We start from the raw sequence: 27,775 nt of genomic DNA, 5'->3' as shown, positions 1-27,775 counted from the left end.
GAATTCAACGTGGCCAATCCACCTAACCCGCACCTTTGGGTTGTGGAGGTGAAACCCACGCAAACACGGGGAGAATGTTCAAACTCCACACGGACAGCGACCCAGAGCCAGGACCGAACCCGGGACACCGGCGCCACGAGGCAGCAGGACCAACCCACTGCGCCACCCGGCCCAGAGTTAGATGATATGCATGCACAAATGGGCTTGGTGCCTATAGGAGATGTCTTCAAGGGGAATGTAGATAAAAAAGAGCAGTATAAAGAGGCTGAACTTTATTGGTGAACTTTCTAACTGTTAAGGATGGAAATAAAGCCTTGGCTAGAAAGATTCTGGCTATGCTCAAATATATAAGAAAAGGGCAGCACCGTGGCTCAGTGGGTTAGCCCTGCTGCCTCATGGCGCCGAGATCCCAGATTCGATCCCGGCTCTGGGTCACTGTCCGTGTGGAGTTTGCACATTCTCCCAGTGTTTGCATGGGTTTCACCCCCACAACCCAAAGATGTGCAGGCTAGGATTGGCCACGCTAAATTGCCTCTTAATTGGAAAAAAATGAATTGGGCACTCTAAATTAAAAAAAAGATATACAAGAAAAAATAAGTTAAAGTGACTTGGGGAGAGAAGTTCTTTCCAGGGGCTGATGCAGAATGAAGTGGAATTGAAACAGAATAAGAATTGTGAAGAGTACAAAGGTGTGCCGGAGCAGCAATTAAAACCACAGTAGCGAGGCTGTGAGGTAGGATGCAGAGCAAAAGCTGAAGACTGAACTCACAGAGGATTAGGAGTCACAGTGCAGAGGCTAAGAGAATATGTTGGACAAAAAACTCAAAGTGGAGCTAAGAGAGGTGGGAGGAGGCAGCAATTAAGATTTTAATGGAGAAGTGAGAACAGGGTGAAGAGCTCGATGGGAGAAAAAGGTACTATGGAGGATTAGGGGAAACGAGGCTAGTGTGAGACTTGTTAATAAGAGCCGCACTCCTACTGAAATGTTTTTGGCAATACACGGGAGGAAGTACAGCCAGTAAGATGCAATGTGTCATCACCCTCTTTTAGTCAAAGCCAGTAAGTTAATAAGCCATATTAAGATTGTGGATGGAAAGGATCTTTGCTGTAAGTGAGCATTCTGGAGGAAAATGCAGATATGTGCAGTTATTGTTGACATGCTGCCAGAGTCTAAGGGAATGATGTTGTGATGGAAATGAGATTGATGACATTAGCTCCAGGGGGCATACTAGGCATGAACCGTTAGAGATAAGGTTGGGCAGTTGGAACTACAGCTCTTAAGGAGACGGTAACAAATACCATAATGGGGTTATGTTAGAGAATGAGTGAGGCACAAAGGACAGCTACAGCCTTGTTTAGGGGGGTACATGCCTTTACAATTTCAGGAGAAAAGGAAGGCAGGAGTAAAGATGGCTTGTGGTGGAAAGGGAGAAACGTGAGAAGGAGAACAGAAAGGCATCATGGCTTGACGCTGGAAAATGAGGAGAGGGGATTGGGGGGGGGGGGGGTTGGGGGCGACGGTTGAAACAGAGGGAGGCAGACGGAACCAAGAGGGACTGAAAAAGATCACACTAGATTAGACATGTCATGCAGTTTCAGAGAATACCCTGCTGACATTCATCTTCAAGGCCACACATGAATATTAAACATTTAAGCAAGGTTCCTGAGGATGCCAATACAGCCATATCCAAATGAGTAAGGTCCTTCACAGGATGGTAGGATAGAAAATAGCAGAGGGAAGGAAATTAAATAATTATATTTTTGGAATGACTGAAAGTTTAAAAATTATATTCAACTGGGGAAATATTTACTTTATACCATGGGAAAGTTAAACAATGTTCAATCCCCATGTTGAGACAACATGACCAATTCGAAGCTACCATAGATAACTAAATATCGCTACTTAAAAGAAACTGCCAATCAAACAAGTATTCAGTCAACATGAACAATGCGTTGTACAAAACACTTTGACCCTTGCTGTAGACTGAAGTGCATGTCTCGTGTTACAACACTGCATTGCAAGTTTGGTCTTAAACAAGGTGAGAGGTCATACAGCGTGAAGGAAGTGCTTTCATTGTTTGAAATGTTCTCCTAAGCTAGTATTTGTTGTGATTTTCTATTTGTTTGGGCAAAAAAAATCTCTAGTAATCAATTCTGGATTATTATCCAAACTTGAAGCAACTATTTCACCACAAATAATCCTACAGGATGGACATTCAGCATCAATTACGCAGTGCTGGGGGTCACGTGGTATGAGCGTGGGAGCAGCTGCGTTTTTTGCGAGCTCTGGCTCGGTTCATCTTTTAATCTGTCTTTTCATCCTAGTGCACATTTGGTATTTGTCTTTACTTGGGTTACAGTGGTTTGTGCTGTGCCCCGGCAAGTGTTTGGTAGGCGTCTTTGTGAGAAAAAGCAGAGATAAAATGTTAAAATCCTCATTAGTTGGTGGAGGCTGGGGTGGGGCCCTGCTTGCAGTGGCATTGTTGCTCGAGTAGGCTTTCGCCTTGGCAGTGCTGTGTGCATCGGGTGTTGGCTGCCAACAGAGATTGTGCCTTGCTGAAAATCTCAGGTCTGCAGTGCAGGTCGTCAGGGCTCACTTCCGAGAGTCGGGGAGTACCTTAATGGAGGCGCGCAAGGAGATTCTTATATTTGAAAGAGCACTTTCCCCGTGGGGGTCTGCCGCCGTACCGTCGAGTTCTCGTTTCATGGCTTGTCATCCACCGTGAAGGGTTTGGGAAAAGGAGATCAAGTGGGTATACCCCTGGGCCCAGCCCCTGGCGAGAGGTGGGGAACAGTTTCCGAGTGAGTTTGAGGATTGGCTGCCATGGTTCAGTGATCTTGATCTGGAGGCAGGGTGTATCAGTTTCAATGGAGCACAACGTATCCTGTCTTCGAGACCAGGGGTCTGTCTGGCTCACTGATCCTGTTCGTGATGCGCATCGTGAGGGGTTGGAGGTGGCCAGGGTCTAGTGTAGACCACCTTGGTGAGAAGGCGTGGTGGAAGTAATGATGTCTTGTGCTTCGATCGTCGAGAGATCCTGAAAAGTGTTTGTTGATCCTGCTTTGTCCTCGTCTTTTGCTTTCTTCTTGCTACCTGGAGTATGTCTTTAACCTGAGGACTGCCCTGCAGCTCTCCTATTATCCTAAACATTACTCCCTGCTCCTCATGTAATTGTTTTCTTGATGTTGTCCTTTTTTCCTCAAGGGGTGTGTATGGGTGTGATGGCCTGTACTGTTGGTTATCCTGATTCAGCAAATGGGAAATGGGATTTGTGCAGTTTTATTCCTAACCATAATTATGTCTTATAGTGTTTTGTAATCCTTGTGATAAGGGGAAGGCGACGTTCTTCGTTATCACCCCCTTCTCATTGAAAAGGAAGATTAGTAGAGTTGGAATGGGGACAGGAGTGGAAGGTTGAGGTTGGTTGGATTAGTTCGTCCTCACTGTGATTGACGATAGTTCCCCCAGTTGGAGCTAATCCGTTTCAGATTTTCCTTTTTTCTTTAGATTTGAATTTAAGCTTGTCTGGTATTAGTGTAGGTTGGAGTGGGATTGGTGTTTGTGGCTAAGGATTGGGGATGAGAGTGACCGTGGATATCCTTTATATGATGGTGGTTACCCTGAGTCGGTTGGGCTTCCCCTCCTTGAGGGTTTCTTGCTTTTCCTTTTTTCAGCTGCGTCTCTTAGTGCGGGTCTGGCTCGGTGGAGTGGGTGGGGGTTCTCGGGTGGCCAAGGAGGAACATCTTATTAGTGGTGTCTGGTCAGTTTGTCTTCTCCCGTACTGGGACCTCCTTCTGGCCAGGTTTAGAATGATTATCCTTTTCCTCCTTGTGTGCGGGGAGGGCTGGTGCATTGCCCTGGCTGGAGTTAGGTGGGTGCAGACTCGGCGTGGTATGGGTGTGGGGTCATGTCGAAGGTCCTGGGGACATAATTTCTGGAGTTTTACTTTTGGATGGTGCTGGGTTAGGTCAGGTGCTGCAGCTGGTATCTTGTTACCCAGGGATCGGAGGTGCACCCTTCTGAGAGCACCTATTGGGGGGGGGGGGGAGGAACCTAGTGAGGCTGGGTTCTGTCCCCAGTTGTAGGGAGATTTGTCGATGGGATGAATGCTGTACTTAGTAGATATCCTGTTTGTTTCTCTCCCCAAGATAGGTGTGATCCATCCCTTATTGATTGGTGGCTGGCTCTCCTCCTTGATGGTGTGTCTCGGAAAGCTGCATGAGAGGTTGGGGGTGTGGGTTGGATACCGATTTCCATGTTCCGTTCCCACCCCACCCCCTGCTTTTTTTGCGTATAATATTGTTTTATAGCTTTGTGGCAATTTCTAAAATGTAAAATCCTAATAAATGTACTTAAAAAAACTCTGCAGTGCTGCATACTGACTAGAGTATGTAACATCACCCAGAGCCAGCAAGAGGAGGAGACCCACAAATTAAATGAAGCCCCAAGTAATGAATGAAACAGGACCATAATCATATTTAGACAAGTTAGAAAAGTGCATGTCTTCCTGGTAGCTATAATAAGTATATGCCTGTGTGTATGGATGATGGGAAAAGTCTGATCATTATAAATTGGAGGCACAATGCACAATTTAGGAAGCTGAATTATGCAGGATGATGTGTATAGGGATAGGTTGGGGCGGCACCTTGGCACAGTGGTTAGCAGTGTTGCCTCACACCTCCAGGGTCCTAGGTTCAATTCCGGCCTCGGGCGACTGTCTGTGTGGAGTTTGCATTTTCTCCCCGTGTCTGCGTGGGTTTGCTCCGGTTTCCTCCCACAGTCCAAAGATGTGCAGGTTAGGTGGATTGGCCATGCTAAATTGCCCCTTAATGCACAAAAGGTTAGGTGGGGTGTGGTTACGGGGATAGGGTGGAGGCATGGGCTTAAGTAGGGTGCTCTTTCCAATGGCCGGTGCAGATTTGATGGGGCGAATGGCCTCCTTCTGCACTGTACATTCTATGCCGTGATAAAACATTTTTCTGAATTTTAACAACTCCTGAATAAATTAAGTGCATACTGGCACTGCTTAAATGCGCTCTTGTTTTAGGTATTGCAACTGTAAAACTTTCAATTAATACTCTACTCAAATGGAAAACGTTTAATCCTTTTGGCATTACAATGGGTTACCTGGCATTTTCGTAATGTTTAACGGCGACTAATGTGTCTTCAATTGTTTTGTTCACCAATGTATTCACACTGGAAATGAAAAAATTAATTGCTCCAAGAAGTGTCTCCCCATTTTTACACAGCAATTTCTGGGTTTCAGCATTGTATCCAAACTCTTCCTGAAATATAAAGAGAATTAAATTGAAACATGAAGGTTTCATGCAGTGCCTAAAGAGGGTGAATCAATAAATACAATTAGTCACTGGTGTGTCATATTAGAGCATTAGCACAATACACTGAAGAATGCAAGATACAGATAATAATGATTACATATTTGTACATTTCTATGACTGAGGCCATTGAATCATAAAGCCTTTGTTTAAATTGAGGGTCGGGAACAGAGCTCCCGGCTGGAATGAAACAACGGGCTACAATTTAGCTGATGTTAAGTTAGAAGAAGTTTGCTTTAACCCATGAATTGATACCTGACAAGTAGGCAGCCATGCTGCTATGGGAAGAACGGCGCGATACGGCTGAATGTTCTAACCATACGTAGGGGTTCTGAGCCCTGGCTATTTATTGATATTGTTATCCTACATTACAACAATATATATCAAAAATCACTTCATTATCTGTCCCAAGTTTCTTTTCAAATTAGTTTACGGGCTAAACAAGATTACAGTCAAGCAGAGGAAACATCTAGTTACCCATTGCAGAAGACAAGAAAGCATAGTCCAATTGAGGAACCCCAGCAGTTAAATCATGGGACGGAATTGACTGGTCGCCAACAACCACAGCCATCTTTGCACTCGGTATGATTTCAACTAATGGAGAGTTTCCCCCATGATTTCCACTGACAATAGAAGGACACTCTTTCTCACCTCTGGAGTTCAGCTCTTTCATTCATGTTTGGACCAAGGCTGTAATAAAACCTGGCCCTGAGCAATCCTGGCAGAATCCAAACTGAGCATTAGAGAGCAGTTTTTAACGAAGTATAACTTAATAGAACCTTTAATTATTTTGATGATGACGGAGGGTAGACTATTGAGGACAGTAATTGGTCAACCAGATTTGTCCTGCTTTTGTGGACAGGACTACCTGGGCAAATTTCCACATTGTCGGGTAGATCTCATTGTTGTTGCTGGACCAAAACAGCATGATTAGCAAACAGGCTAGTTCTTGTCCACAGGTTTTCAGCACCACAGCCGTATGTTGCAGAGCCAACAGTCATTGCTGCATCCAGTGGTTTCAGCTGTTTCTTGATGTGGTATGGACAAAACAAATTGTCTGAAGACTGGCAACAGCGATGCAAGGGACCACAGGAGAAGACAAGAGATTAATAATGCACACAGCACATCTGGCTGAAGATGGTTGCAAATGCTTCAACCTTATATTTTCACACTGATGTGTTGGACTCTGCCATCAATGAAAGTGGGGATATTTTTGAAGCCTACTCCTTCAATTAGTTGGTTAATTGTCCACCACCATTTCTGATTAGATGAGGCCACACAGCTTTGATCTGATCTGTTGGTTGTGGGATCATTTAGTACTGTTTATAGTGTAGTACTTCTGCTGTTTAGATTGCATATAGTCCTGTGTTGTAACTTCACCAGGTTGGCATCTTATTTTTTTGCTGCCCTGGTGCTACTGCTGGCATGCCTTTCTACACTGCACATGGAACCAGAGTTAGAAGTAGCTTGATGATAATGGTAGAGTGGGGAAATGCTGATTATGAAAGAAGCTATATTTTATCACGTCTTTCATCCTTTTTGCTAATAATAGACAGCATGTGGAAATAAGGAGGGATCCAGGAATGGAGCAGGCAAGAAGCTACGGGAGTTGTAGTACTGGTTTGATTAGGACAAGAAAGAGTTGAAGTGGGCTTCCTGTGTGGCCATGAAGTCAGAAGTCACAGATAAGTTACTTCCTGCCAGAAGACTTGACTTTTGGCCCTTTTTGCCCACTTAGCGGATGCAGTGTAGGTGTAAAAGTGAAATAGTGGAAGAGTTAGGATTCCTTCTCTGGTGTGTAACGTAAAAGTTACCAAACGAGGAGTGTGTCGAGTAAAGGGCTCTCTGGACTCAGAAGACACGGAGGGGAAAACATGGTGGAGGGACATGCGGTGTTGGCCTCTTGGTGGATGACTGAGAAGTTGGTAGAGTTTCTGACAGGAGAGTTTAAAAAGCAAAGGCAGGTGGTCACGGACAATCTGGCAAAGTGACAGAGCCAATACGGGCAGCTCTGGAAAGGGTGAAGCACAGAGTTCATCGATCCAGAAGGTAGAGATGAGGGTCTCTGGTTCTGAGAATCGGATTGCCTCCTTAGAGGCAGAGGTGATGATGATGATGGTGGAAGGGCAAAAAATAATGAACGCCAAGATTGACAATCTGGAGAACCGCTCCTGACGACAAAATCTGAGGATTGTTGGGCAACCCGAGAGCATAGAAGGTGCGAAGGCCACAGAGTATGTGGCAAAGATGTTTGGGCAGGTGGTGGGGGACAGCTTCTTTGCAAGCCCTCCTGAAGTGTATTGGGCCACTGAGGAAGAAGCCCAGATCCAAGGAGCCGCCACAGATGATCACAGTTGGACATATTGGCTCTGTCACTTTGCCAGATTGTCCGTGACCACCTGCCTTTGCTTTTTAAACTCTCCTGTCAGAAACTCTACCAACATGTACTTAGGCAAAGTAAAGATACTGAAATGTGCGAACGAAACCTGAGTGTGCAAGTGGCAAGGCCACACCATGAGAATTTACCAGGACTTGGGAGCGGAACTGGCGAAAAGGAGGGTCCATCCACCTGTGGGTCATGCATGGGGCAGAGACCATTATCTCGCCACGCTGGAGGTGATGAACAACCTTATCAAGAAGCATGGATTGGGAGACATTTGAATGTATTGAGTGGTTTCATCTATGTGGTGAAGCTTTGGATGTGTGTTTTGTTTTGTTTTCACTGGAATTTCCTGGTATATTTTGTATATTTCTGAATTTTCTGTTATCCTATGTTTGGGGTATGGGTTATTAATGCTTTAAAGCAATTGTTGGGAATTTTGGGGCGATTGGGGAGTGGGGGTGGATTGGTATGGTGTACAAGATTAAAATCAGGTTTGGGTTGGTGGGGGTTGTGTGGAATGTTTTGGAAATATAACTTGCATTTTTCCCCATGCTGGTTAACGGAAATGGAGCGAGGGAGAGTGAGGCTTGTTACTTGGGGAGGGGGGGTTTCTTTGTTGGTTGCAATAACGAGCCTAGGGTAGTTGGGTTTCCTTTGCTTGGGATGGGGCGGGTGGGTTGCTTGCTGATCGTGATGGTCTCTTTGTTCAGTTGTTGGGTGGAGGGAGGTGGCGGTGGTCATCTTGGGTGGGCCTGGAATCAGGATGAGGCAGGGCCCTGTTGGATCCCCTAATGAGTAGGGCTGGCTGATCGGGGGGGGGTTTGCAGCTGGAGGCCCCCGACCAGACTGGTCACATGGAACATGAGAGGATTGAATAGGCTGGTCGAAAGATCTTAGGAGTTTGCACATTTCAAGAGTTTGAAGGGAAATGTGGTTTTCTTATAGGAGACACACCTGAGAATTAGGGATCAAACGAGGTTGAGGAAAGGGCGGATGGGACATAGTGTTCCATTCTGGTTTTGATGCGAAGACGAGGAGAACTGAGGTGCTGATCAATAAGAGGGCGGCCTTCTCGGCAGGTAACATAGTGGTGGATCCAGGGGCAGATAGGTTATGGTGAGGGGCAGGTTGAAGGGGTCACCTGTGGTTTTGGTGAATGTGCACGCACTGAATTGGGAGGATTTTCCCAACTTGAGGCTTTTTCCCAGGGTAGAGGGGTCAATTACTAGGGGGCATAGGTTTAAGGTGCGAGGGGCAAGGTTTAGAGGAGATATACGAGGCAAATTTCTTTTACACAGAGGGTAGTTGGTGCCTGGAACTCGCTGATGGAGGAGGTGGTGGAAGCAGGGACGATAGTGACGTTTAAGGGGCATCTTGACAAATACATGAATAGGATGGGAATAGAGGGATACGAATCCCAGATGTGCAGAAGATTTTAGTTTAGACGGGCATCATGGTCGGCACGGGCTTGGAGGGCCGAAGGGCCTGTTCCTGTGCTTTAAGTTTCTTTGTTCTTTGATACAGAGTTTATCAAGAGGGTGCCGCCGGCCATCCCAGATCTACATTCTCATCGGCTGATTATGGAGGAGGGGAATATTTTGTGCTTGATCCCAGACTGGACGGCTCTTACACCAAGACCCTTAAGATATCGAGGGTGGTGAAGGAGCTGTTCGGGTTCCTGAGCAGAGGGAGCTGGGGGGGGAGGGGGTTTGCGTGCTTGGGGTGTGGATCTGTGGAGATTTAGACATCTGAGGAAGGAGTTCTAACACCCACACAAAGTATTTTAGAAAATTGCACTGGGAATCCGTCCAGGCCTGGAGCACCTCAATTTCTTCCAACCCGAGCAGACCTCCAGCCCCTGCTCTTTCTCCATCTCCACCACCGTGAAGTCCAAACTATCCAAGAATGGTATCATGTCAGAGCGAGCCTCCAGGGGTTCCGACCTGTACAACCCCCATAAAATGTCTCAAACATCCCATTTACCCTTCCTGGATCAGAAACCATGCCTCCTCCCAGGTCGTTAATTTGCACCATCTCCCGAAAGGCCGCCTGCCGTCTCAACTGATGAGCCAGTCACCAGATGATCTTCTCCCCAATGCACATAGACACCCCTCGTACAAGCTGGGCAATCACTCGCGCTGTCGATACCAATTTGAACTCCATCTGGAGATTCTTCCTTTCCATCAATAACAACTCATTTGGGGTATCTGAGTACTGCCGGTCCACCATCAGAATAGCCAGAAAGAGTGGGGATCTGGAGAAATTGCTATTTCAGCTGGCCAGGTCGAGTTTTAGATATTTGTGAATATATGGATATGGATATGTGGATATCTGTGCTGTACTGTTCTATGTTCTATAACTTGAAAAGGTTATTGTTGAGAGGAAGGGTTCAAACAGTGAAAATAACGGTCCTTCCAAAATTCTTACTTATATTCCAGTCTCCCAATTTTTAACCTAAATCTTTTGTTGTGAGGATTAATGTTTAAAAAAAATGTATTATATTCCAAACTTATACAAAAGGTTACAAAACATGAACAATTCGGGGAACAAACTCCCCAACACACAACAATGCAGGTTGTACTAATGTTTCCCTTTTTCAGCCGGCCAGGCCGCTAGCCCGGTGACATTACTGAGACACTCCAACAGAATTATTCGCTGGGCAATCAGAGAGGCGAAGGCCACAACGTCGGCCTTCCTCCCCTCCATCAGCTCTGGTCTCTCCGATATCCCAAATATCGCCACCAATGGGTCCGGCTCAACTTCCATCCCCACTATCCTGGTTAGCTCCGCGAACACTCCCGCCCAAAATCACTCACCTTTCTGAAGCCCCAGAACCTACGAGTGTGACAGCGGGCACCCCTGCCTTATTCCCCTATGCAGTTCAAAATTCCGTGAACCCATGTCATTGGCGAATGTGCGGACCATCGGTGCCACGTATAACAGACACACCCCTGCCACAAATTTTGGCCCAAACCCGAACCTCCCCAGGACCTCAAACAGGTACCGCCACTCCAACTGGTCAAATCCCTTCTCCGCATCCATGGACACCACTATCACCGGTGCCTGGGGCCATGTTTACGTTTAACAGCCGCCTTATATTACTAGAAAGCTGCCTGCACTTTATGAAACCGGTTTGGTCCTCCACAACCACCCCGAGGACACAACCTTCCATCCTTCCCGCACCAACTTAGCCAGCACTTTCACATCCGTATTTAACAGCGAAATGGGCCAATACGACCCACATTCCCACGGGTCCTTCCCCCCTTTTTGGTATCAATGTGATCGTTGTCTGTGTCATTGTCTCCGGCAATTCCCCCTTCCCGAACGGCCCCAAGAGATGCGGCGCCAGGTCTGTCACGAACCCCTTATAGAATTACGTTGGGTAACCATTGGGCCCCGGGGCTTTCCCTGATTTCATAGTCCTCATATTGTCCAATACCTCCCTCAGCCCCAAGGGCTACTCTAGCACCCTCTTCTCTTCCTCCAACTCCAGTTCGTCTAAGAACAGCCCCAAGTCCCCCTCTTCACCCCCCCGGGTCCACCCTGGTACAGCTCCTTATAGTAATCCCTAAACACCTTGTTTATCTTCCCCGGCTCCGACAACACATCCCCTGCCCCAGTCCGTATCTTCAATATTTCCCTGGACGTGGCCTGCCTCCGTAGGTGATGCGCTAACATTCGACTCGCCTTTTCCCTGTATTTGCACTGCGCCCTCTTGCCCTATGCAGCTGTCCTACCGCCCTCCCTGTCATCCATCTATCAAATTGCCCGTCATCTTTTCCTCCTCGCCAATCCCTCTGTGGTGGACACCCTCATGTACTCCTTATTTACCTCAATTATCTTGTTCAGAGGCCATTCATATTCCTCCCTCTATTCCCTATCCACATGTGCCTTGAACAAGATAATCTCCCCTCGGACCAACACTTTTGGTACTTCCCAAAATATGGCTGCTGACACTTCCCCGTTTTGGTTCAATTCTACAAAATCTTTAATCACAGCCCGCACTTTGTCACAAAACTCTCTATCCGCCAACAACCCTGAATCAAGCCTCCACCCCGGCCTCTACTCCTGTCCCAATCTAAGCTGAATCTCCAGCCAATGGGGCGCATGGTCCGATATTTCTATCCCTGGCTACCCCCTCCATCCCAACCAAAATCTCCCGGTTCACCACAAAAAAGTTGATTCTTGAATATACACATGTGAGAAAAAGGAATGCTCCCTTCCCCCTGCCTTCTTCAAGCGCCACGGGTCCACCATACCCATCTTTTCCACAAACCCGCCCAGCTCCTTTGCCAAAACGTATCCTACCCATTGATCTGGGACTCGACTTATCCACTCTCGGCTTAAGGACACAATTAAAATCTCCTCCCATGATCAACCGGTGTGTGGCCAGACCAGGATTGCTGTCAGCAACTGCCTCATAAAACCTACATCGTCCCAATTCAGTGCATATACATTCACCAGTACCACCGGCGTCCCTTCTAATACCCCATTCACAATCACATATCTCCCACCCGGATCCCTCACTTCCTTCGCGCTCACAAAAACCCTTTCTTTGCTCATCACAATTGCCACTTCCCGCGACTTTGAATCAATCCCCGAGTGGAAAACCTGACCCACCCACCCCTTCCTTAGACTAACCTGGTCCTTCACGCTGAGGTGTGACTCCTGCAGAAAGACCACCCCTGCTTTTAAACTCTTTAGGTGCACAAAGACCCGAGATCTTTTCACCGGACCATTGAACCCTCGCATATTCCATGTCCCCCCATGTCCCCCCCCACCCCTCTTTTCCCCCCACCTCACTTCGACACCAGCATCACTTGCCAGCGTGGCAACTCCTGCCCAAAGGCTCCTCCTACTGACACCCCATCGCTACCCCATCCCCACCTGTATTCTGTGAAGGCGGCTCCTCGATGACAGGAAGGAGGATGGGAACAGCCGTCCCCTTACAAACTTTTCACCCCGGCTACCCTCTCGACCCAACAGAACAAAGAAAAAAAAACCTCCGCATCGGAGGAAAGGAAACCCTCACTCTACTCGTGTTCTCAATTACTTCAAAGTGCTAGCACCTCCGTCTCCCAAAATTGTTCGGTTCTCCCCGATTGATACCGGAGGCCCCGCGGGTAAAGACTTGGGTGGAGGATCTATTGGAGTTTTTGCAACTGGAGAAAATTAAGTATGTCATTAAGGGGTCGGAGGAGGGGTTCTATTCGAGTTGGAGACTGTTTTTCTCCTTCTTTAAGAATTGGTAGTCATCAGAAAATTGCGGGGTGGGGGGGAATAGATAGGTTGCTTGTTAATTATAAAAATTGCATGAGGTTGTGTGATTGTCGTGTACATTGTAAAATGGAAAGTGTCCTGAATAAAAATATTCTTAAAAAAGAGTTGAGGCATGAGAGGGACCTTGAAAGAGAGGCGATGGAACGGCACACAATAATAATCTTTATTATTGTCACAAGAAGGCTTACATTACACTAAATGAAGTTACTGTGAGAAGCCCCTAGTGCCACACTCCGGTGACTGTTCGGGTACGCCGAGGAAGAATTCAGAATGTTCAATTCACCTAACAAGCATGTCTTTAATGGATGTTCATATCAAAAGCTGCGAGAATAAATGAAAGAAAGTTAAACTGTTTAGGATATAGTCACAAAGGATATTGGTGATTTTGACCAGAGCTTTCTCGGAGCTGCAGACAGGATGGAAAACAAACCCCATGTCTTTTGAACAGGGAGTGGTTGGAAACATCCTCTCCTGCAGCTGGATTGCAATAACATGTTCATTGATCATAGAGAGGAAAATGGGATTGGAGATGGTGAAATTGTTTGAGAGATGTCGATGTTCATGATGGATTTCTTTTATAGAAGGGAACGAAGACAGCAGTTCCAAACATGACATTAGGAAGGAGATTCATTATGTCGGAAAACATCGGGTGAGGAAAGCTGCTAAGCAGCCGAGAGTTAGATTTAGACTGGGTTGGGCGGAGGTGGGGAAGCAGTGGCAGGAAATGACCAAGAAGTCTGACTGAGGGCGAGGAAGGAAGGATAAGAGCTACAGAATGTGGCAGGATTAAGCCAGGAGCAAAAGTGGAGGAAGCAGTTTAGCTTAACTTCAGTTCTGGAGATGAAGGCATGTCTGAGCTTACCAACTCCCTTGATTAATGTACAAGTATAGAACAAAGACATCAGTCAACACATCTGAGTACAAGTTGGTCAGCATCCAACTAATGTATCGAGTTCAAAGTCTGGCCGTATGACAAGTCTCTTTGCGAAAGACTGAAGGGGAAGTTGTTACTTCAAAATGACATCAACCCAAAGACCTAAATGTCACCTGGACTGAGACCAAACAAATGATATTTCACAACTTCATTCCATTCAGACCAAATACTATATCATTGGTTCAAAATCTTTAGCATTGGCTCACATCCATGATTTAAAAGTGACATGCAACATTGGTCAAAAGATTGGCAAATGTCTTTCAATGTAGATAAACGTGTGGTTAAACATCCAGGTGTGTACAATTATGGAAAGGGTACTGCATGGGTGGCTGGAGGTCAAAGCTGATAAGAACAGAGAAAATTGGGAGTGGCCACTCATTGGCTGTTAACGATATGACATTGAACAAAGTGGAGTCGTGGTTGTAGCCTCCATCTGGATTGTTCTGTATAAACCTGGGACCAGATTAATGATTGAATAAGGCTTTGGTAAGACCACTAATGTACTGGGTTCCCTTTATAACCCGTTGAAAAGGATATTTGGGCTCTTGGAAGGTAGAAATAAAGAGTTGGAATAAAGGGGTGTGTATGTCTGAGCCTTCAGGTCTTTTTTCATCTTCTCAAAACACAGAAACATTTCAATAGATTTTAGTGGGGAACCGAAGGAGAAGGGGCAACTAAACTAATTAGTAAATCAATCTCCACTCCAATGCCCAATATAAAAAACCCCATCAGAGGCAGAACTCCAAACTCAATTCTAATCTGCTCAATTTTCTCCAAGAAAAGAGAGGCCAATCTCTTTCAAACATCCTGCTGAAGCTGACTACTCCCTTCTCTTGCGGAGAATGGAATCCCATGCCTTTGCAATGAATAAGGTGGAGTAATTGAGCATATTGACTGAACAGTTGTCCACAAGTATAAAGTCAGTGATAAATTATATCCAACTAGTTGAATCAAAATGATCAGGTGCACCACAGCTAACCATCCCCTTCAGAGGCCTCTATTGGTCTGAATCATACAGCCAAGCAAGTTCTCTGATGTTTTTCCAGGATGCAAAAGCAAAATACTGCAGATGATGAAATCTGAAATAAAAACAGAAATGCTGAAAATACTGAAAATGCGAAAAGAATCTATGGAGAAAGAAAAATGTTTCATGTCGGTGACATGTTACACATTTCTCTTTCCACTAATGCTGTCTAACCTGCTGAGTATTTCCAGCACACTTTGTGCTTCTTCTCTGGGTCACGAATTTCAGTAAGCACTGCCCACATTTGTGGCCAGCAGCAATATATAATGGGCTGGGAGCACCGCAGGGGAGGGCCAATATAGGCTTTGTGCCAGGCACAAAATAGCATGCGTCACACCTGACCCGCGACCTGGCGCGATCTGGATCACACCCTCACTGGGCTTGATCCAGGTAATGATATTTAAGTGATCCTTTCGGCTCATTTAAATATGCACCTCTGGGTTGAGGCCGCATTCTCCCGGGAGACACCGGTGAGACCTCACCCGTCCGCACGCCGATGAGTACTGGTCTCCACAAGCGGAGACCAGGCACGAGGCCATTCTGGGGGTCTCAGAGCTGGTGGTTGAGGGCAGAACAGTGCCCCGGTATGCCACCTGGTACCCAAGCTGTGCCAACTAGGCACAGCCAAGGTGCCATGTTGGCACTGTAAGGGTTAGGGCCCGACGAAGGCTATGCCCATGAAAGGGGGGGGGGTGTGAAGGGTGGGGGGGGGGTGTGTGAAGGGTGGGGGGGTGTGTGAAGGGTGGGGGGGGTGTGTGAAGGGTGGGGGGGGGTGTGTGAAGGGTGGGGGGGGGTGTGTGAAGGGTGGGGGGGGGGTGAAGGGTGGGGGGGGTGTGAAGGGTGGGGGTGTGTGTGAAGGGTGGGGGGGTGTGTGAAGGGTGGGGGGGTGTGAGAAGGGTGGGGGTGTGTGAGAAGGGTGGGGGGTATGAAGGGTGGGGGGGGTATGAAGGGTGGGGGGGTATGAAGGGTGGGGGTATGAAGGGTGGGGGGTATGAAGGGTGGGGGGTATGAAGGGTGGGGGGGGCATGAAGGTGGCGGGGCATGAAGGGTGGGGGGAGGGTGAAGGGGCTTCATGAATGTTGGGCCCTGAAAAGGGGGGACTGAAAGGGGTGGGGCCCCAGTGACCCGATAGTGAGGTGTCTTGGGAGGGACGGGGTAAAACCCATGCCTGGAGGTGTCGCATTGTGTGTGGTGTTGGGGGTGGTCACTGTACCCCCCCCCCCCCCCCCAAAACGCCTGGCCCAGTTTTGCCCCCCACTTCCTCTTACCCTAATCTAGTAGAACCTGTTCCATCGACAGAAGCTGAGTATAAATGTTCGACATCTTCCCTTCCCCTACATCCACCACCGAAAGAATGCTATACATCGGAGGGTGGAGGCATCAAGGGGGAGGAAGAAATCTCCTTGTATACAAAAGCACATACCTGATAATACCAAAACAGATTAGCTCTCGAAAGCTGGTAATTGCCCACCCACTCCTCAAAATCAATAAATTTCCCATCTATAAACAAAACCCCAAATCACTCCCACCCCTCCTCCCTCCATGTCCCAAACAACGAGTGCAAGGCCGCCAATGATTCTCACAGATTTGGGTGAACAATGGCATAGCATCCAGCTTAAAATGCTGCCTAAACTGCCTCTGTATTCTCAAGATGGCCACCAACACTGGACTAGAAGTCCATTTAGCCGAGAAGAACGGAAGAGGATGCGTAACCAAGTGTCTCAAATTGTAGCCTCTGCCAGCACCTCCCACTAACCGCCCCCACACAGACTCCATCACCATGCCCCCCCCCCCCCCCCCCCCCCCCAAACACTCTTAATATTCGCCGTCCAATAATAAAATAATAGATTTAGGCAAAACCAGACCCCCCCCCCCCAACTGCCTACCCATTTCAAAAACACCCTGCTAATCCATGGGGTCTTTTGCACCCAAATTAAAGATAAGAGGCTGGATTCCTGCGGCTAAGTGCTGACGCTAATGGAGGATCCGTGCAGTTCCCAGACGGAAAAATCGGCATTACACCTGCACCAATTCCGCTACCAGTGAAGGGGCTAGCACCGGCATTGTGTGAAACACCAGCAGAGCATGTGAAAAACGGTGGGCGAATAGCCGAGTCCATGCTGGACATGCACATGGCTGACAAGCTGCAGCTGTGTGCACACGTACACCCCCCCCACACACGCACCGATCGCGCCCGAAAAGATGACGCCAGTTGTGCTGGACTGCGAGCGCCTCCATCCTGAACCCATAGCCCACCACCCCACTACTTCCCCAGCCCCGGCAGAAGCCCCCTCGGCCAGCGGCACGACTGTCGGCGAAGTAGGCAGTGCTGGACACTGTCCGTATGCCCTCTCTGTGCAGCCACCATGCCAGGCTCACGACTGTTGAGACCACACGTGGCATGGGCCGTCCCATCGTGAACTCGGCCATCGGAGACGGAGCATTGCGGATGGGCCCGATCTCACCACCAAATACGCAAGTGACAGATCATGATCAGTTATCATTATCGCTGAATAACCTGCCACTTCCAGCAGCAGGGACCTACCTACCACAAATAAATCGATCCTAGAATATACCTGATGTACCTAGGAGAAGAAAGAAAAATGCTTGTCATCCGGGTGTAAAATTCTCCATTCTCTGCTCCCCTCATCTGCTCCATGAAGGCTTCTGCCACATTAGAAGGCCTCACAGGCTTAGGCCTTGACTTATCCAATTGAGGATCCACAACATTGTTAAAGTCACCTCCCAGGATTAACTGGGGCGAGTTGGGGATTTATGGCAGCAACCTTTTGATAAAAGTAGTGTCATCCCAGTTTGGGGCACATACATTGACCAGCACCACTGGGGCAGACAGCAACAATCCATTAACCATAACATATCTCCCATTCGGATTCATCAAAACCATAGCCGCTGAAAAAGCTTTCTTCTTATTAACCATGATCGCTGGCCCAGGCTCTACTGTCAAATCCTGAATGAAACACTATCCCCGCTCACCCTTGCCACAATCTTAACTGATCTTTAACCCGGGGCGGAACGGTGGCGCAGTGGTTAGCACTGCTGCCTACAGCGCCGGGGACCCGGGTTCGATCCCAGCCCCGGGTCACTGTCTGTACAGAGTTTGCACATTCTCCCCGCGTCTGCATGGGTTTAACCCCCACAACCCAAAGATGTGCAGGTTAGGTGGATTGGCCACGCTAAATTGCCCCTTAATTGGAAAAAAAATTGGGTACTCTAAATTTCTTTAAAAAAAGACCTGATCTTTAACCCGTAAAATGGCTCGCCTGCAACAGTATATTTAGCCTTAAAACCTCTAAGGTGTGCAAACACCCTAGATCTCTTTCCTGGTCCAGTCAACCCTCTCACGTTCCATGTGACCTACCAGATGAGGGGTCATCTACCCCCATCCATCCCTCTTACCAGGATCAGCTATTCCCACCTTCTGAGGCAGTCCAACAACCTCTCAAGGAGAGCCGACACCCGGCCCACCCAAGTTGGACACCAAATCCCCCAACACGACCGAACAAAGACCAGCCACCAGGAAACTAACCCATCCCTCCACTCCCACCACCAGCACAACCAACCCAGTCCAGCCAACATCGACCAAACAACCTAAGATTCCCCCCACCCCCCTCTGACATCCCCCCCCCAAACACAAAAACAAAACCTCGAAGCCCATATTTAAAAGTCCCCCATCACCAAATGAGCTGCAGCAATCCCCATCCTTTTGCTCCCATTAGCTAACGATCTTAACCAGTGTGGTGGCCCCACACACAGTTCCATTCATCAAAATTCCCAATACCAACCAGCAGCCCGCCCAAAACCAGCTTTGTTATCTCCAAATGAGAGAGAAAAAACATAGAAAGAAACATGAACAATAATGAACCTCCACTCCCTAACCCCATAATAAAATTAACCATTAAGAAAAACCGCCCAGGAAACACCCCATTAAAAACAGAATCACCCACCCCTTACAAACATCACCCAACCAATACAAAAAATACATTTATCTCAACCTCAGTCCATTTCTTTCCATGAACATTTCAGCCTCCTTTGGAGTCTCAAAGTAATAGGCTCTATTTTCATAAGTCACACAGAGGTGCGCTGGGTAAACCATGCCAAATTAAACCTTACTGTGATACAACACAGCCTTGGCCTTATTAAATGCAGTAACACCTCTTGGCCAGCTCTGCTCCAACAACTTGATAAATTCTCACCGCATGGCCTTTCCATCTGCAATCGCGATGATCCTTTGCCCACTGTAAAACTCTTTCTTTGTCCTGAAAGCTGTGAAAGTGTGCGATGTTCGCAGGCGGTGATTCACCTGCAAGGGGCTTCGGCCTCAACGATCTGTGGGCATGATCCAACTGGGGAGGGGTCGTCATTTCCCCCTCCTTCTTTCAAAGCAACTGCAACATGAACTTTGTCGGGCTTGGCCTCCAGACCCGGAGCAACCCAACCAACCTCATGTTTTGTCTACGAGAGCGATTTTTGTTCACCTTGGCCCTTAATATTTTGTTGTCGGCCACCACCCGTCCCATCTCCCCTTCCAGGGCGGTGATCTGATGATTCTGCCCAGACAGAGCCTCCCCGACCTCTTTCAGCTCCACACACTGCATCTTCACCACTCTTCCACCTTAGCCAAGGCCTCTTGCATCAAGGACGTTGCCGCCTCAATCGTTTTCTCATAGTCCCCCAAGACCCCCCTCGGCGTAATTTCTGTAGCCCCAGGTCTAATATCTCAACAGTCAGTGGAGTGGACCCTGATACCGCAGCAACCTCCGCCATTTTTGTTACAGACAAGACTCTCGAAGTTTTCAAATTAGACGCTAGTTCTTTCTTTTTCTGCTGCCTGGTTCGGTATCTTTTGGGCATCCCTTGATGTGGGGTACTTAATCCTCAATAAAAACAAACTCGAGCCCAAATTGTTCTACAAAAATCGGACAAAAAGGGCTTAAATAAGGTTCTGTGGCAGGAGCCACCTCATGAGCAACTTCTCCCCTACATGTCGTCACCGAAAGTCATTAGCAGCCATAACAGGATTTGCGCCTGTGGCGAGCGGCCCTGAAAATTTCACCCAGTGTTTATGCATGAGTGATAGTAAACGTTAGATCATGATAACTAGCCCATTATTCTTATTGTTAATTATATAAATGTTCATGCAAATCATACCAAATGAGAAACAGTTGCAAAATCCCAACCACAAGAACCTATCTGAACGTCAATTTAGTCTTAGACCAAGTCTCTCCTTACAATCTCCTGATGGTAAATAACAGATGCATGTCTGGTGTATAAAGGGGCTGTTTTCATTTGTGAGCTGGAAAAAAGACATTTGGAAGGCCAGTTCAGTCAACTGACATTGTAGCTGGCCCTGATCCGGTTTACAATTAACATAGCTACATATTTATAGAGAGGGTTAGATTTTCTTCTTCACAGTATGTTTTTGGCACAATTCTCTTGAGTTCTACACATGTACCTCAGTGGGGACAAGATAGGAGGGTGGCCACTACTACACTCCTCTAAGAATGCACTTTAGGGGTATCACTATCACTCTGCAGGCTGACCATCACCTTTGACTGGGGGACTGGTGGTAACAGGTAGGAGGGGAATGTACAGATTCTGCCACTCCCATATGCATCTACGGAGGGGCAGTTGCCAGGCAGGAGTGGAGGATGGAAATCATGGGGTTAAAACAGATATCCATGTCCCATTTCTACCACAATCTCATCCAATTTCAGGTAAGAAAAAGTCAGGACGTAACCAATGGCCTAACCAATGTATCTTTTGATTTTATTTGTTGTGCAGGGAAAACTTTAAGCGCGGCGACCCTTTAAATTGTTTGTGTCGCCACACACATGCAGCAACTGAAAGGGGGCAACCTGTGCACAGCCTGCGCAGCAGCCTCCGGGTTTCTGTGTAGCAGATTAAAGGAGAATTTGTCTGACTTCCATGAAGTATAAAGGAAGTGCAGCTGGAGTAGACCCTGCATGCTTTGAGTTGACTGATTGTAGATGCACCTTGAAACTGACAGCTCAGAGCAAGGAAATGGGCAAATTGGAATTGAAAGCTTGAAGCATGCCTTAATTTAAATAAAAGACCTCCCACACGTAATGTAACCTCCAACTCATGTTCCAGCTTATTTTTGCTGAGATGAAATTCCTGTCATACTGCAAGTTTTGCATGCAAACTGTACACGCTATCACTCAATAGTGTAGCTCATTAGTGCCTTAATAACACCCGCAATCAAACCACCCTCTTGAGGAGTTACGTTTATATGTTAAATTAGTAAAAGTATAATCATAAAGTAGATTTAAAACGTAAGCAGACTACTTACATGGAGTTCAAGAGACTTCACACTAAGTTCTCCAAAAGCATCCCCAAGTTGCCGCTGTGTCTGCACCACCTGGTAGAACTGTGTTGCCATTTGTCGAGCTAGTCGCAGGACATTTTCATACCTTTTCTTGGTTTCTCTTAGTACTTCTATCTGTGATTCAAGCTCCAGATCCACAGTCTTTGAACCACGACCCAACCTTTCAGAAAGGACCTGTCGCGTACACTGCACCAAAAATTACAGAACAACTTGTTTTGCCAGAGAACACAAACATTTTGAATGGAGGAAGCAGGCTAAATTTTTACCAAAATACAAAAAAATCGCGGAGGAAATGTTAGTGAAAAGAGAATGTGTTTATTTTAAAACAAAGGGTTCAAAGTTACAGTGATTGTAGATCCAATGCCTGCTGGTTACCAGCATTTTAACTGATTTAATGAAAATAGGAGATCATTCATTACTCACCAGATAGAACATCCAAACAAAATTCCTGCGGATCAGTATAGCACTAATGGCATATAGGGCAAAGGTTTCAAGTTAAATTCCTATGTGTGTCAAGTTAATTGATTAAAGCTGGGGCACAAGTGGCTTCAATACTGCAGGCTACCAGGAGGCAGAGAAAAAACCTCTAGTGTAGCCCTTCCTGATTGTCACTTTTGGCAGAGTACTGAGGGGTTTGCCAGAGCATTTGAAGTATACATGTGCAAAATTGAACAGCTCCAAGAGGCAGGAAAAAATATGGTGAAAACAATATCAAAGCCATTGTCTTCAGCGCTCATCACCACCACCATCGCTGCATTCAGCTGTAAAGTCTGTCAAAGTCTATATGGAACAAAATACTATAGATGCTGGAAAGCTGAAGTGTTCATTGAAAATGCTGGAATGACTCAGCTGGTCTGGCAGGATCAGCCAAGGCAGAACAGTTAACATTTCAGGTTGTGAGCAAGCAGAGGTAGAAAAAAGGCAGGGAGTGGAGAAAGGAAAGTAAGATCTGCGATAGAGTGGGCAGCAGGAGAGATTAAATCACAGGGCAGCACGGTGGCCTAGTGGTTAGCCCTGCTGCCTTACAGCGCTGAGGTCCCAGGTTCGATCCCGGCTCTGGGTCACTGTCCGTGTGGAGTTTGCACATTCATCCCGTGCCTGCGTGGGTTTCGCCCCCACAACACAAAGATGTGCAGGGTAGGTGGATTGAACACGCTAAATTGCCCCTTAATTGGAAAAATGATTTGGGTACTCTAAATTTATTTATTTTTTAAAAAATAGGAGAGAAAAAAAATCACAAAAGAGTGATGATGCAAGGCAACAAAAGGGGACACAATGGGACAAGTTGAAAAACAGATGGGTCTAGAGGAGCTGTCAATATTAACAGCACAATCATTGCCAGCTCTTTCTATCTGAAAAAAATGTGAGCAAAGATTATATTCTGACTATCAAACTCGATGTTGAATCCAGAAGGCTGTAAGGTACCTAACTGAAAGATGTGGTACTGTCCTTCAGCTTCTCTTGGACTTCAACAGAGGCTGAGGTCAGATTATCAATGAGGTGGATAATGTAATTGGCAAGTAACCAGAAACTTGGGATCATATTGAACCAAGGTATTCAGCAAAGCTGAATGACCCAAATTTTTTTTTCCCCCTATTCTTTCATGGGAAGTGGACATTGCTGACAAGACCAGCATTTGATGCCAATCCGTAATTGCCCTTGAACTGAGTGGCTTGTTTGGCCATTTCAGAGGGCATTGAAGAGTCAACCACATTGCTGAGCATCTGGAGTCACCTGTATGCCAGACCAGATAAGGATGGCAGTGTGGAGAAGACTATATATTTCCATCAGTGACTGATGGAAATGAAGCTATGACAGGTGAGGACCTTGAGATGATTGCTATCACTAAGGAGGTAGTGATGGGCAAGCTAATGGGGCTAAAGGTAGACAAGTCTCCTGGCCCTGATGGAATGCATCCCAGAGTGCTAAAACAGATGGCTAGGGAAATTTCAAATGAACTAGTGATAATTTACCAAAATTCACTAGACTCTGGGGTGATCCCGGCGGATTGGAAATTAGCAAACATGGCACCACTGTTTAAAAAAGGAGGTAGGCAGAAAGCGGGTAATTATAGGCCAGTTAGCTTAACTTCAGTAGTAGGGAATATGCTGGAATCTATCATCAAGGAAGAAATAGCGAGGCATCTGGATGGAAATTGTCCCATTGGGCAGATGCAGCATGGGTTCATAAAGGGCAGCTCATGCCTAACTAATTTAGTGGAATTTTTTAAGGACATCACCAGTGCGGAAGATAACAGGGAGCAAATGGATGTGGTATATCTGGATTTCCAGAAAGCTTTTGATAAGGTGCCACACAAAAGGTTGCTGCATAAGATAAAGATGCATGGCATTAAGGGTAAAGTAGTAGCATGGATAGAGGATTGGTTAATTAATAGAAATCAAAGAGTGGGGATTAATGGGTGTTTCTCTGGTTGGCAATCAGTAGCTAGTGGTGTCCCTCAGGGATCAGTGTTGGGCCCACAATTGTTCACAATTTACATAGATGATTTGGAGTTGGGGACGAAGGGCAATGTGTCCAAGTTTGCAGACGACACTAAGATGAGTGGTAAAGCAAAAAGTGCAGATGATACTGGAAGTCTGCAGAGGTTAAGATAGGTTAAGTGAATGGGCTAGGGTCTGGCAGATGGAATACAATGTTGACAAATGTGAGGTTATCCATATTGGTAGGAATAACAGCAAAAGGGATTATTATTTAAATGATAAAATATTAAAACATGCTGCTGTGCAGAGACCTGGGTGTGCCAGTGCATGAGTTGCAAAAAGTTGGTTTACAGGTGATTAAGAAGGCAAATGGAATTTTGTCCTTCATTGCTAGAGGGATGGAGTTTAAGACTCGAGAGGTTATGCTGCAATTGTATACGGTGTTAGTGAGGCCACACCTGGAGTATTGTGTTCAGTTTTGGTCTCCTTACCCAAGAAAGGACGTGCTGGAGGGTGTGCAGAGGAGATTCACTAGGTTAATCCCAGAGCTGAAGGGGTTGGATTACGAGGCAAGGTTGAGTAGACTGGGACTGTACTCGTTAGAATTTAGAAGGATACGGGGGGGATCTTATAGAAACATATAAAATTATGAAGGGAATAGATAGGATAGATGCGGGCAGGTTGTTTCCACTGGCGGGTGAAAGCAGAACTAGGGGGCATAGCCTCAAAATAAGGGGAAGGAGCTTTAGGACTGAGTTTAGGAGGAACTTCTTCACCCAAAGGGTTGTGTATCTATGGAATTCCTTGCCCAGTGAAGCAGTTGAGGCTCCTTTATTAAATGTTTTTAAGATAAAGATAGATAGTTTTTTGAAGAATAAAGGGATTAAGGGTTATGGTGTTCGGGCCAGAAAGTGGAGCTGAGTCCACAAAAGTTCAGCCATGATCTCAATGAATGGCGGAGCAGGCTCGAGGGGCCAGATGGCCTACTCCTGCTCCGAGTTTGTATACTCTTATACAAAATAGAGATCACAAAAGAAGGAGATGGCTTCCGGTAGTGCCTTCGAGGAAGCATGTCATAGGTCGGATCGCTCCTGCCCGCAATGGGCAAACGGACCTTTTCGGGACCTGGCGACCTGAATCGGCGGAGGAGACGATAGGGAAGAGGCCTTCCCCCCAGGATATGGACAGCTGGACCAGAAAGAGTCGAGTGGAGCGGCAAGGATCGAAGCGGGAGCAGCGGGGACCGCAGACCGGGCAGGAAATCATGGCGGACGGCAGGGACCAGAGGCTCACTGGCCAAGGGAGCAACAGATGGAGTTCTTCAGGAATTGCTTCACCGAACTGAAGAGGGACACGCTGGACCCAATGAGAGCGGTAATGGACCAAATGGTCAGACACAGGCGGTCCAAGAGAAGGCGCTCAGGGAGGTTGAGGTGAAGCTCTCCAGCCAGACGGACACAGTAACGGAGCTGGAGCACGAGGTGGAGGAGCTGAACGCCTGCCAAAGGAGGATGCAGGAGCAGCTTGAAGAGCTGGGGAACATAGACAGGAGGCAAAATTTAAGGATCATTGGCCTCCCCGAGGGCTGCAAGGGATCGGATGTGGGTGCATACGTGACGGGTATGCTTGAGGCGCTGATGGGACAGGAGGCCTTCCCTTGACCCCTGGAGTTGGATGGGGTGCATAGAGCCTCCGCAAGGAAGCCCAGGACGGGCGACATACCGAGGGCCTTGGTGGTCCGCTTTCACCGGCTTGCTGACAGGGAACATGTGCTGCGATGGGCCAAGGCGGAGAGGAGCAGCAGATGGGAGAACTGCGAGGTGTGCATTTACCAGGACTTGGGAACGGAGCTGGCCAAGAGGCGTGCAGGATTCATCAAGGTAAAGGCAGCCCTCTACAAAAAGGAGGTGAGGTTTGGAATGCTGTATCCTGCAAAGCTTTGGGTAACGTTTGAGGAACTCCACTACTACTTTGAGACATCAGAACAGGTTTGGACTTTCATTAAAGATAAGAAACTGGACTTGAATTAACGGGCACTTAATTCTTTCAATACTGTCAAGTGGCAGCAGTCTGTTAACCTAATTTGCTCTGACTTGGTGTGGACTTTTATTAAAAGAAGCTGGACTTGAACTAAAGGACTCTGGGCGCTCAGAGCTTTTGTGTGGCGGTGGTTTGTTAAATTATCCTGTACTGTAATGTTTTATCCAAGATTGTTTTCAGCCTGGACAGAGAGCGGGAGCTGGAGGACGTTAGTTTAGTTGAACACGTGTGGCATGGACAAACAGAGCTGACAGGGGCAGTGCCTTATTAACATGTTTATTCTTTCCAACTGTTCGTTTTCACTATGTTAAGGCTCTTTGCATATGGCCTTTTTTCTCTCTGTAAATGTTACAAATTTATTTTAAATAAAAAATATCAAAAAAAAAACAAGGGGATGCAAACGTAGCGAAGACTGCAGCATGAGTAACAAATGCAGAATACAAATTGAAAACAGCACAACTAACTCTTGGATCTTAAATCTGAGGCCCCCCTGGCCTGCCCACGCGAGTGGTTGTAAAAGATCCCACTGTAAGAAAGGAGGAGTAAAAGGGCAGGTATTGTACCTCTGCACTTGTATGGAAAGATGCTTGGGGATGGGAAGGAATGAAAAGGATTCGCGAAGGGAACAGCCCTACAGAATGCTGAAAGGAGAGGGGAAGAGGTGCATTGTAGTGGGAGTCACACTGGAGCTGGCTGAAATGGCGATGTATGACCCATTCAGTGCATAACAACTGCTCCCGCTTTATTGAGGCTGGTGCTGGTAGTGATTCTCCTTCACCACCCTCTATTCCTTTACAACCCCATCTATATCCCGACCACTCCGCCTACCCCTTTACAACTGACCCACCTGACTCCCCACCTGCCCCCAACTTCCAAAGACTTGACCTGCCCTAACCTCACCACCTGACTCTTCCCCCACCCCACCCAAACTGACTTCACCCTCCCGACAAGTCACCCGACCTCACCAGCTGACTCCCCTGCTCAATCCCCCGACCTGGCCTCACCATGACACCCCTGACCCAGACAACTTTGACCCAACTGACCTCACCACCCTACCCAGCTGCCACCTTACACCCCCCCCCCCCCCAGCCATTCTGCATAGATTTTCAAAGAAGCTTTAGGAAATCTACACTCTAAGTACAGCAGCTAGAGGCACGATGGCAATGGTTAGCAGTATTGCCTCAAAACGCCAGGAACCTGGGTCCGATTCTGGCCTTGGGTGAGAGTCTGTGTGGAGTTTGCACATTCTCCCAGTGTCTGTGGGTGCATTCCGGATGGTCCGGTTTCCTCCCACAGTCCAAAGATGTGCAGATTATATGGATTGACCATGTTAAAGTGCCCTTAGTGTCCAAAAGATGTGCAAGTTAGGCAGGGTTATGGGGTTACTGGGATAGGGCGGGGGAGTGGGCCTAGGTATGGTTTGCTTTCAGATGGTCAGTGCAGACTCAATGGGCTGAATGGCCTCCTTCTGCACTGTGGGATTCTATGAAAGTGCCTTAAGTGAGAATTTTCTTTACTGAAACCAGAGGGTTCCAACTTTGATTGAAAGATTTGGCCTATTAAATCTATTTCTCTCTTCACACATGCTGTCTGGCCTGCTGTGTATTTTCAGCATTTTCTGGTTCTTTGTCAAGGTTTATACTGGCATGAGATTCACATTCAGAAATTTACTCAAGCTCACAAGTCACGTTGGCTGAATTGACCACCCAACCTGTGGGAGGTGGCCTGCCATTGGCCAGCAGTGGGATCTTCTGGCCCCACCTTTGCCAATGGGGTTTCCTGTTTAATGCACCCCTCAGCACTATGAAACCCGTGGCGTGGGTGGGTGGGTGGGGGGGGGGGGGGGGGGGGGGGGGGGGGGGGAGATGGGTCATTGGCAGGACCGTAGATTCCACTGACATGAATGTCCAGAAGGTTCTAGCCATGCTAGAATGAGGCAGAGTTGGCAGATGGAAAAGAAAGGAATAAA

At 47.2% G+C, this 27,775-nt stretch overlaps 1 protein-coding gene across 5 annotated transcripts in view; it reads right to left on the bottom strand.

Annotated features, from left to right (window-relative positions):
- arfip1 (ADP-ribosylation factor interacting protein 1 (arfaptin 1)) overlaps positions 1-27,775 on the bottom strand; it is a 175,698-nt gene that overhangs the window by 8,005 nt on the left and 139,918 nt on the right. For all 5 annotated transcript variants that reach the window (XM_038792002.1, XM_038792004.1, XM_038792003.1 and 2 more), the window contains 2 exons: positions 21,290-21,511; positions 5,129-5,286 (listed from right to left, as the gene is read on the bottom strand). In XM_038792002.1, coding sequence (XP_038647930.1) covers positions 5,129-5,286; positions 21,290-21,511 — 380 coding nt within the window. The remainder of the gene's footprint in view (positions 1-5,128; positions 5,287-21,289; positions 21,512-27,775) is intronic.

This window comes from Scyliorhinus canicula, chromosome 3, assembly GCF_902713615.1.
Source record: "Scyliorhinus canicula chromosome 3, sScyCan1.1, whole genome shotgun sequence".
NCBI lineage: Eukaryota > Metazoa > Chordata > Chondrichthyes > Carcharhiniformes > Scyliorhinidae > Scyliorhinus > Scyliorhinus canicula.
This window is presented reverse-complemented; position numbering and strand designations above follow the sequence as displayed.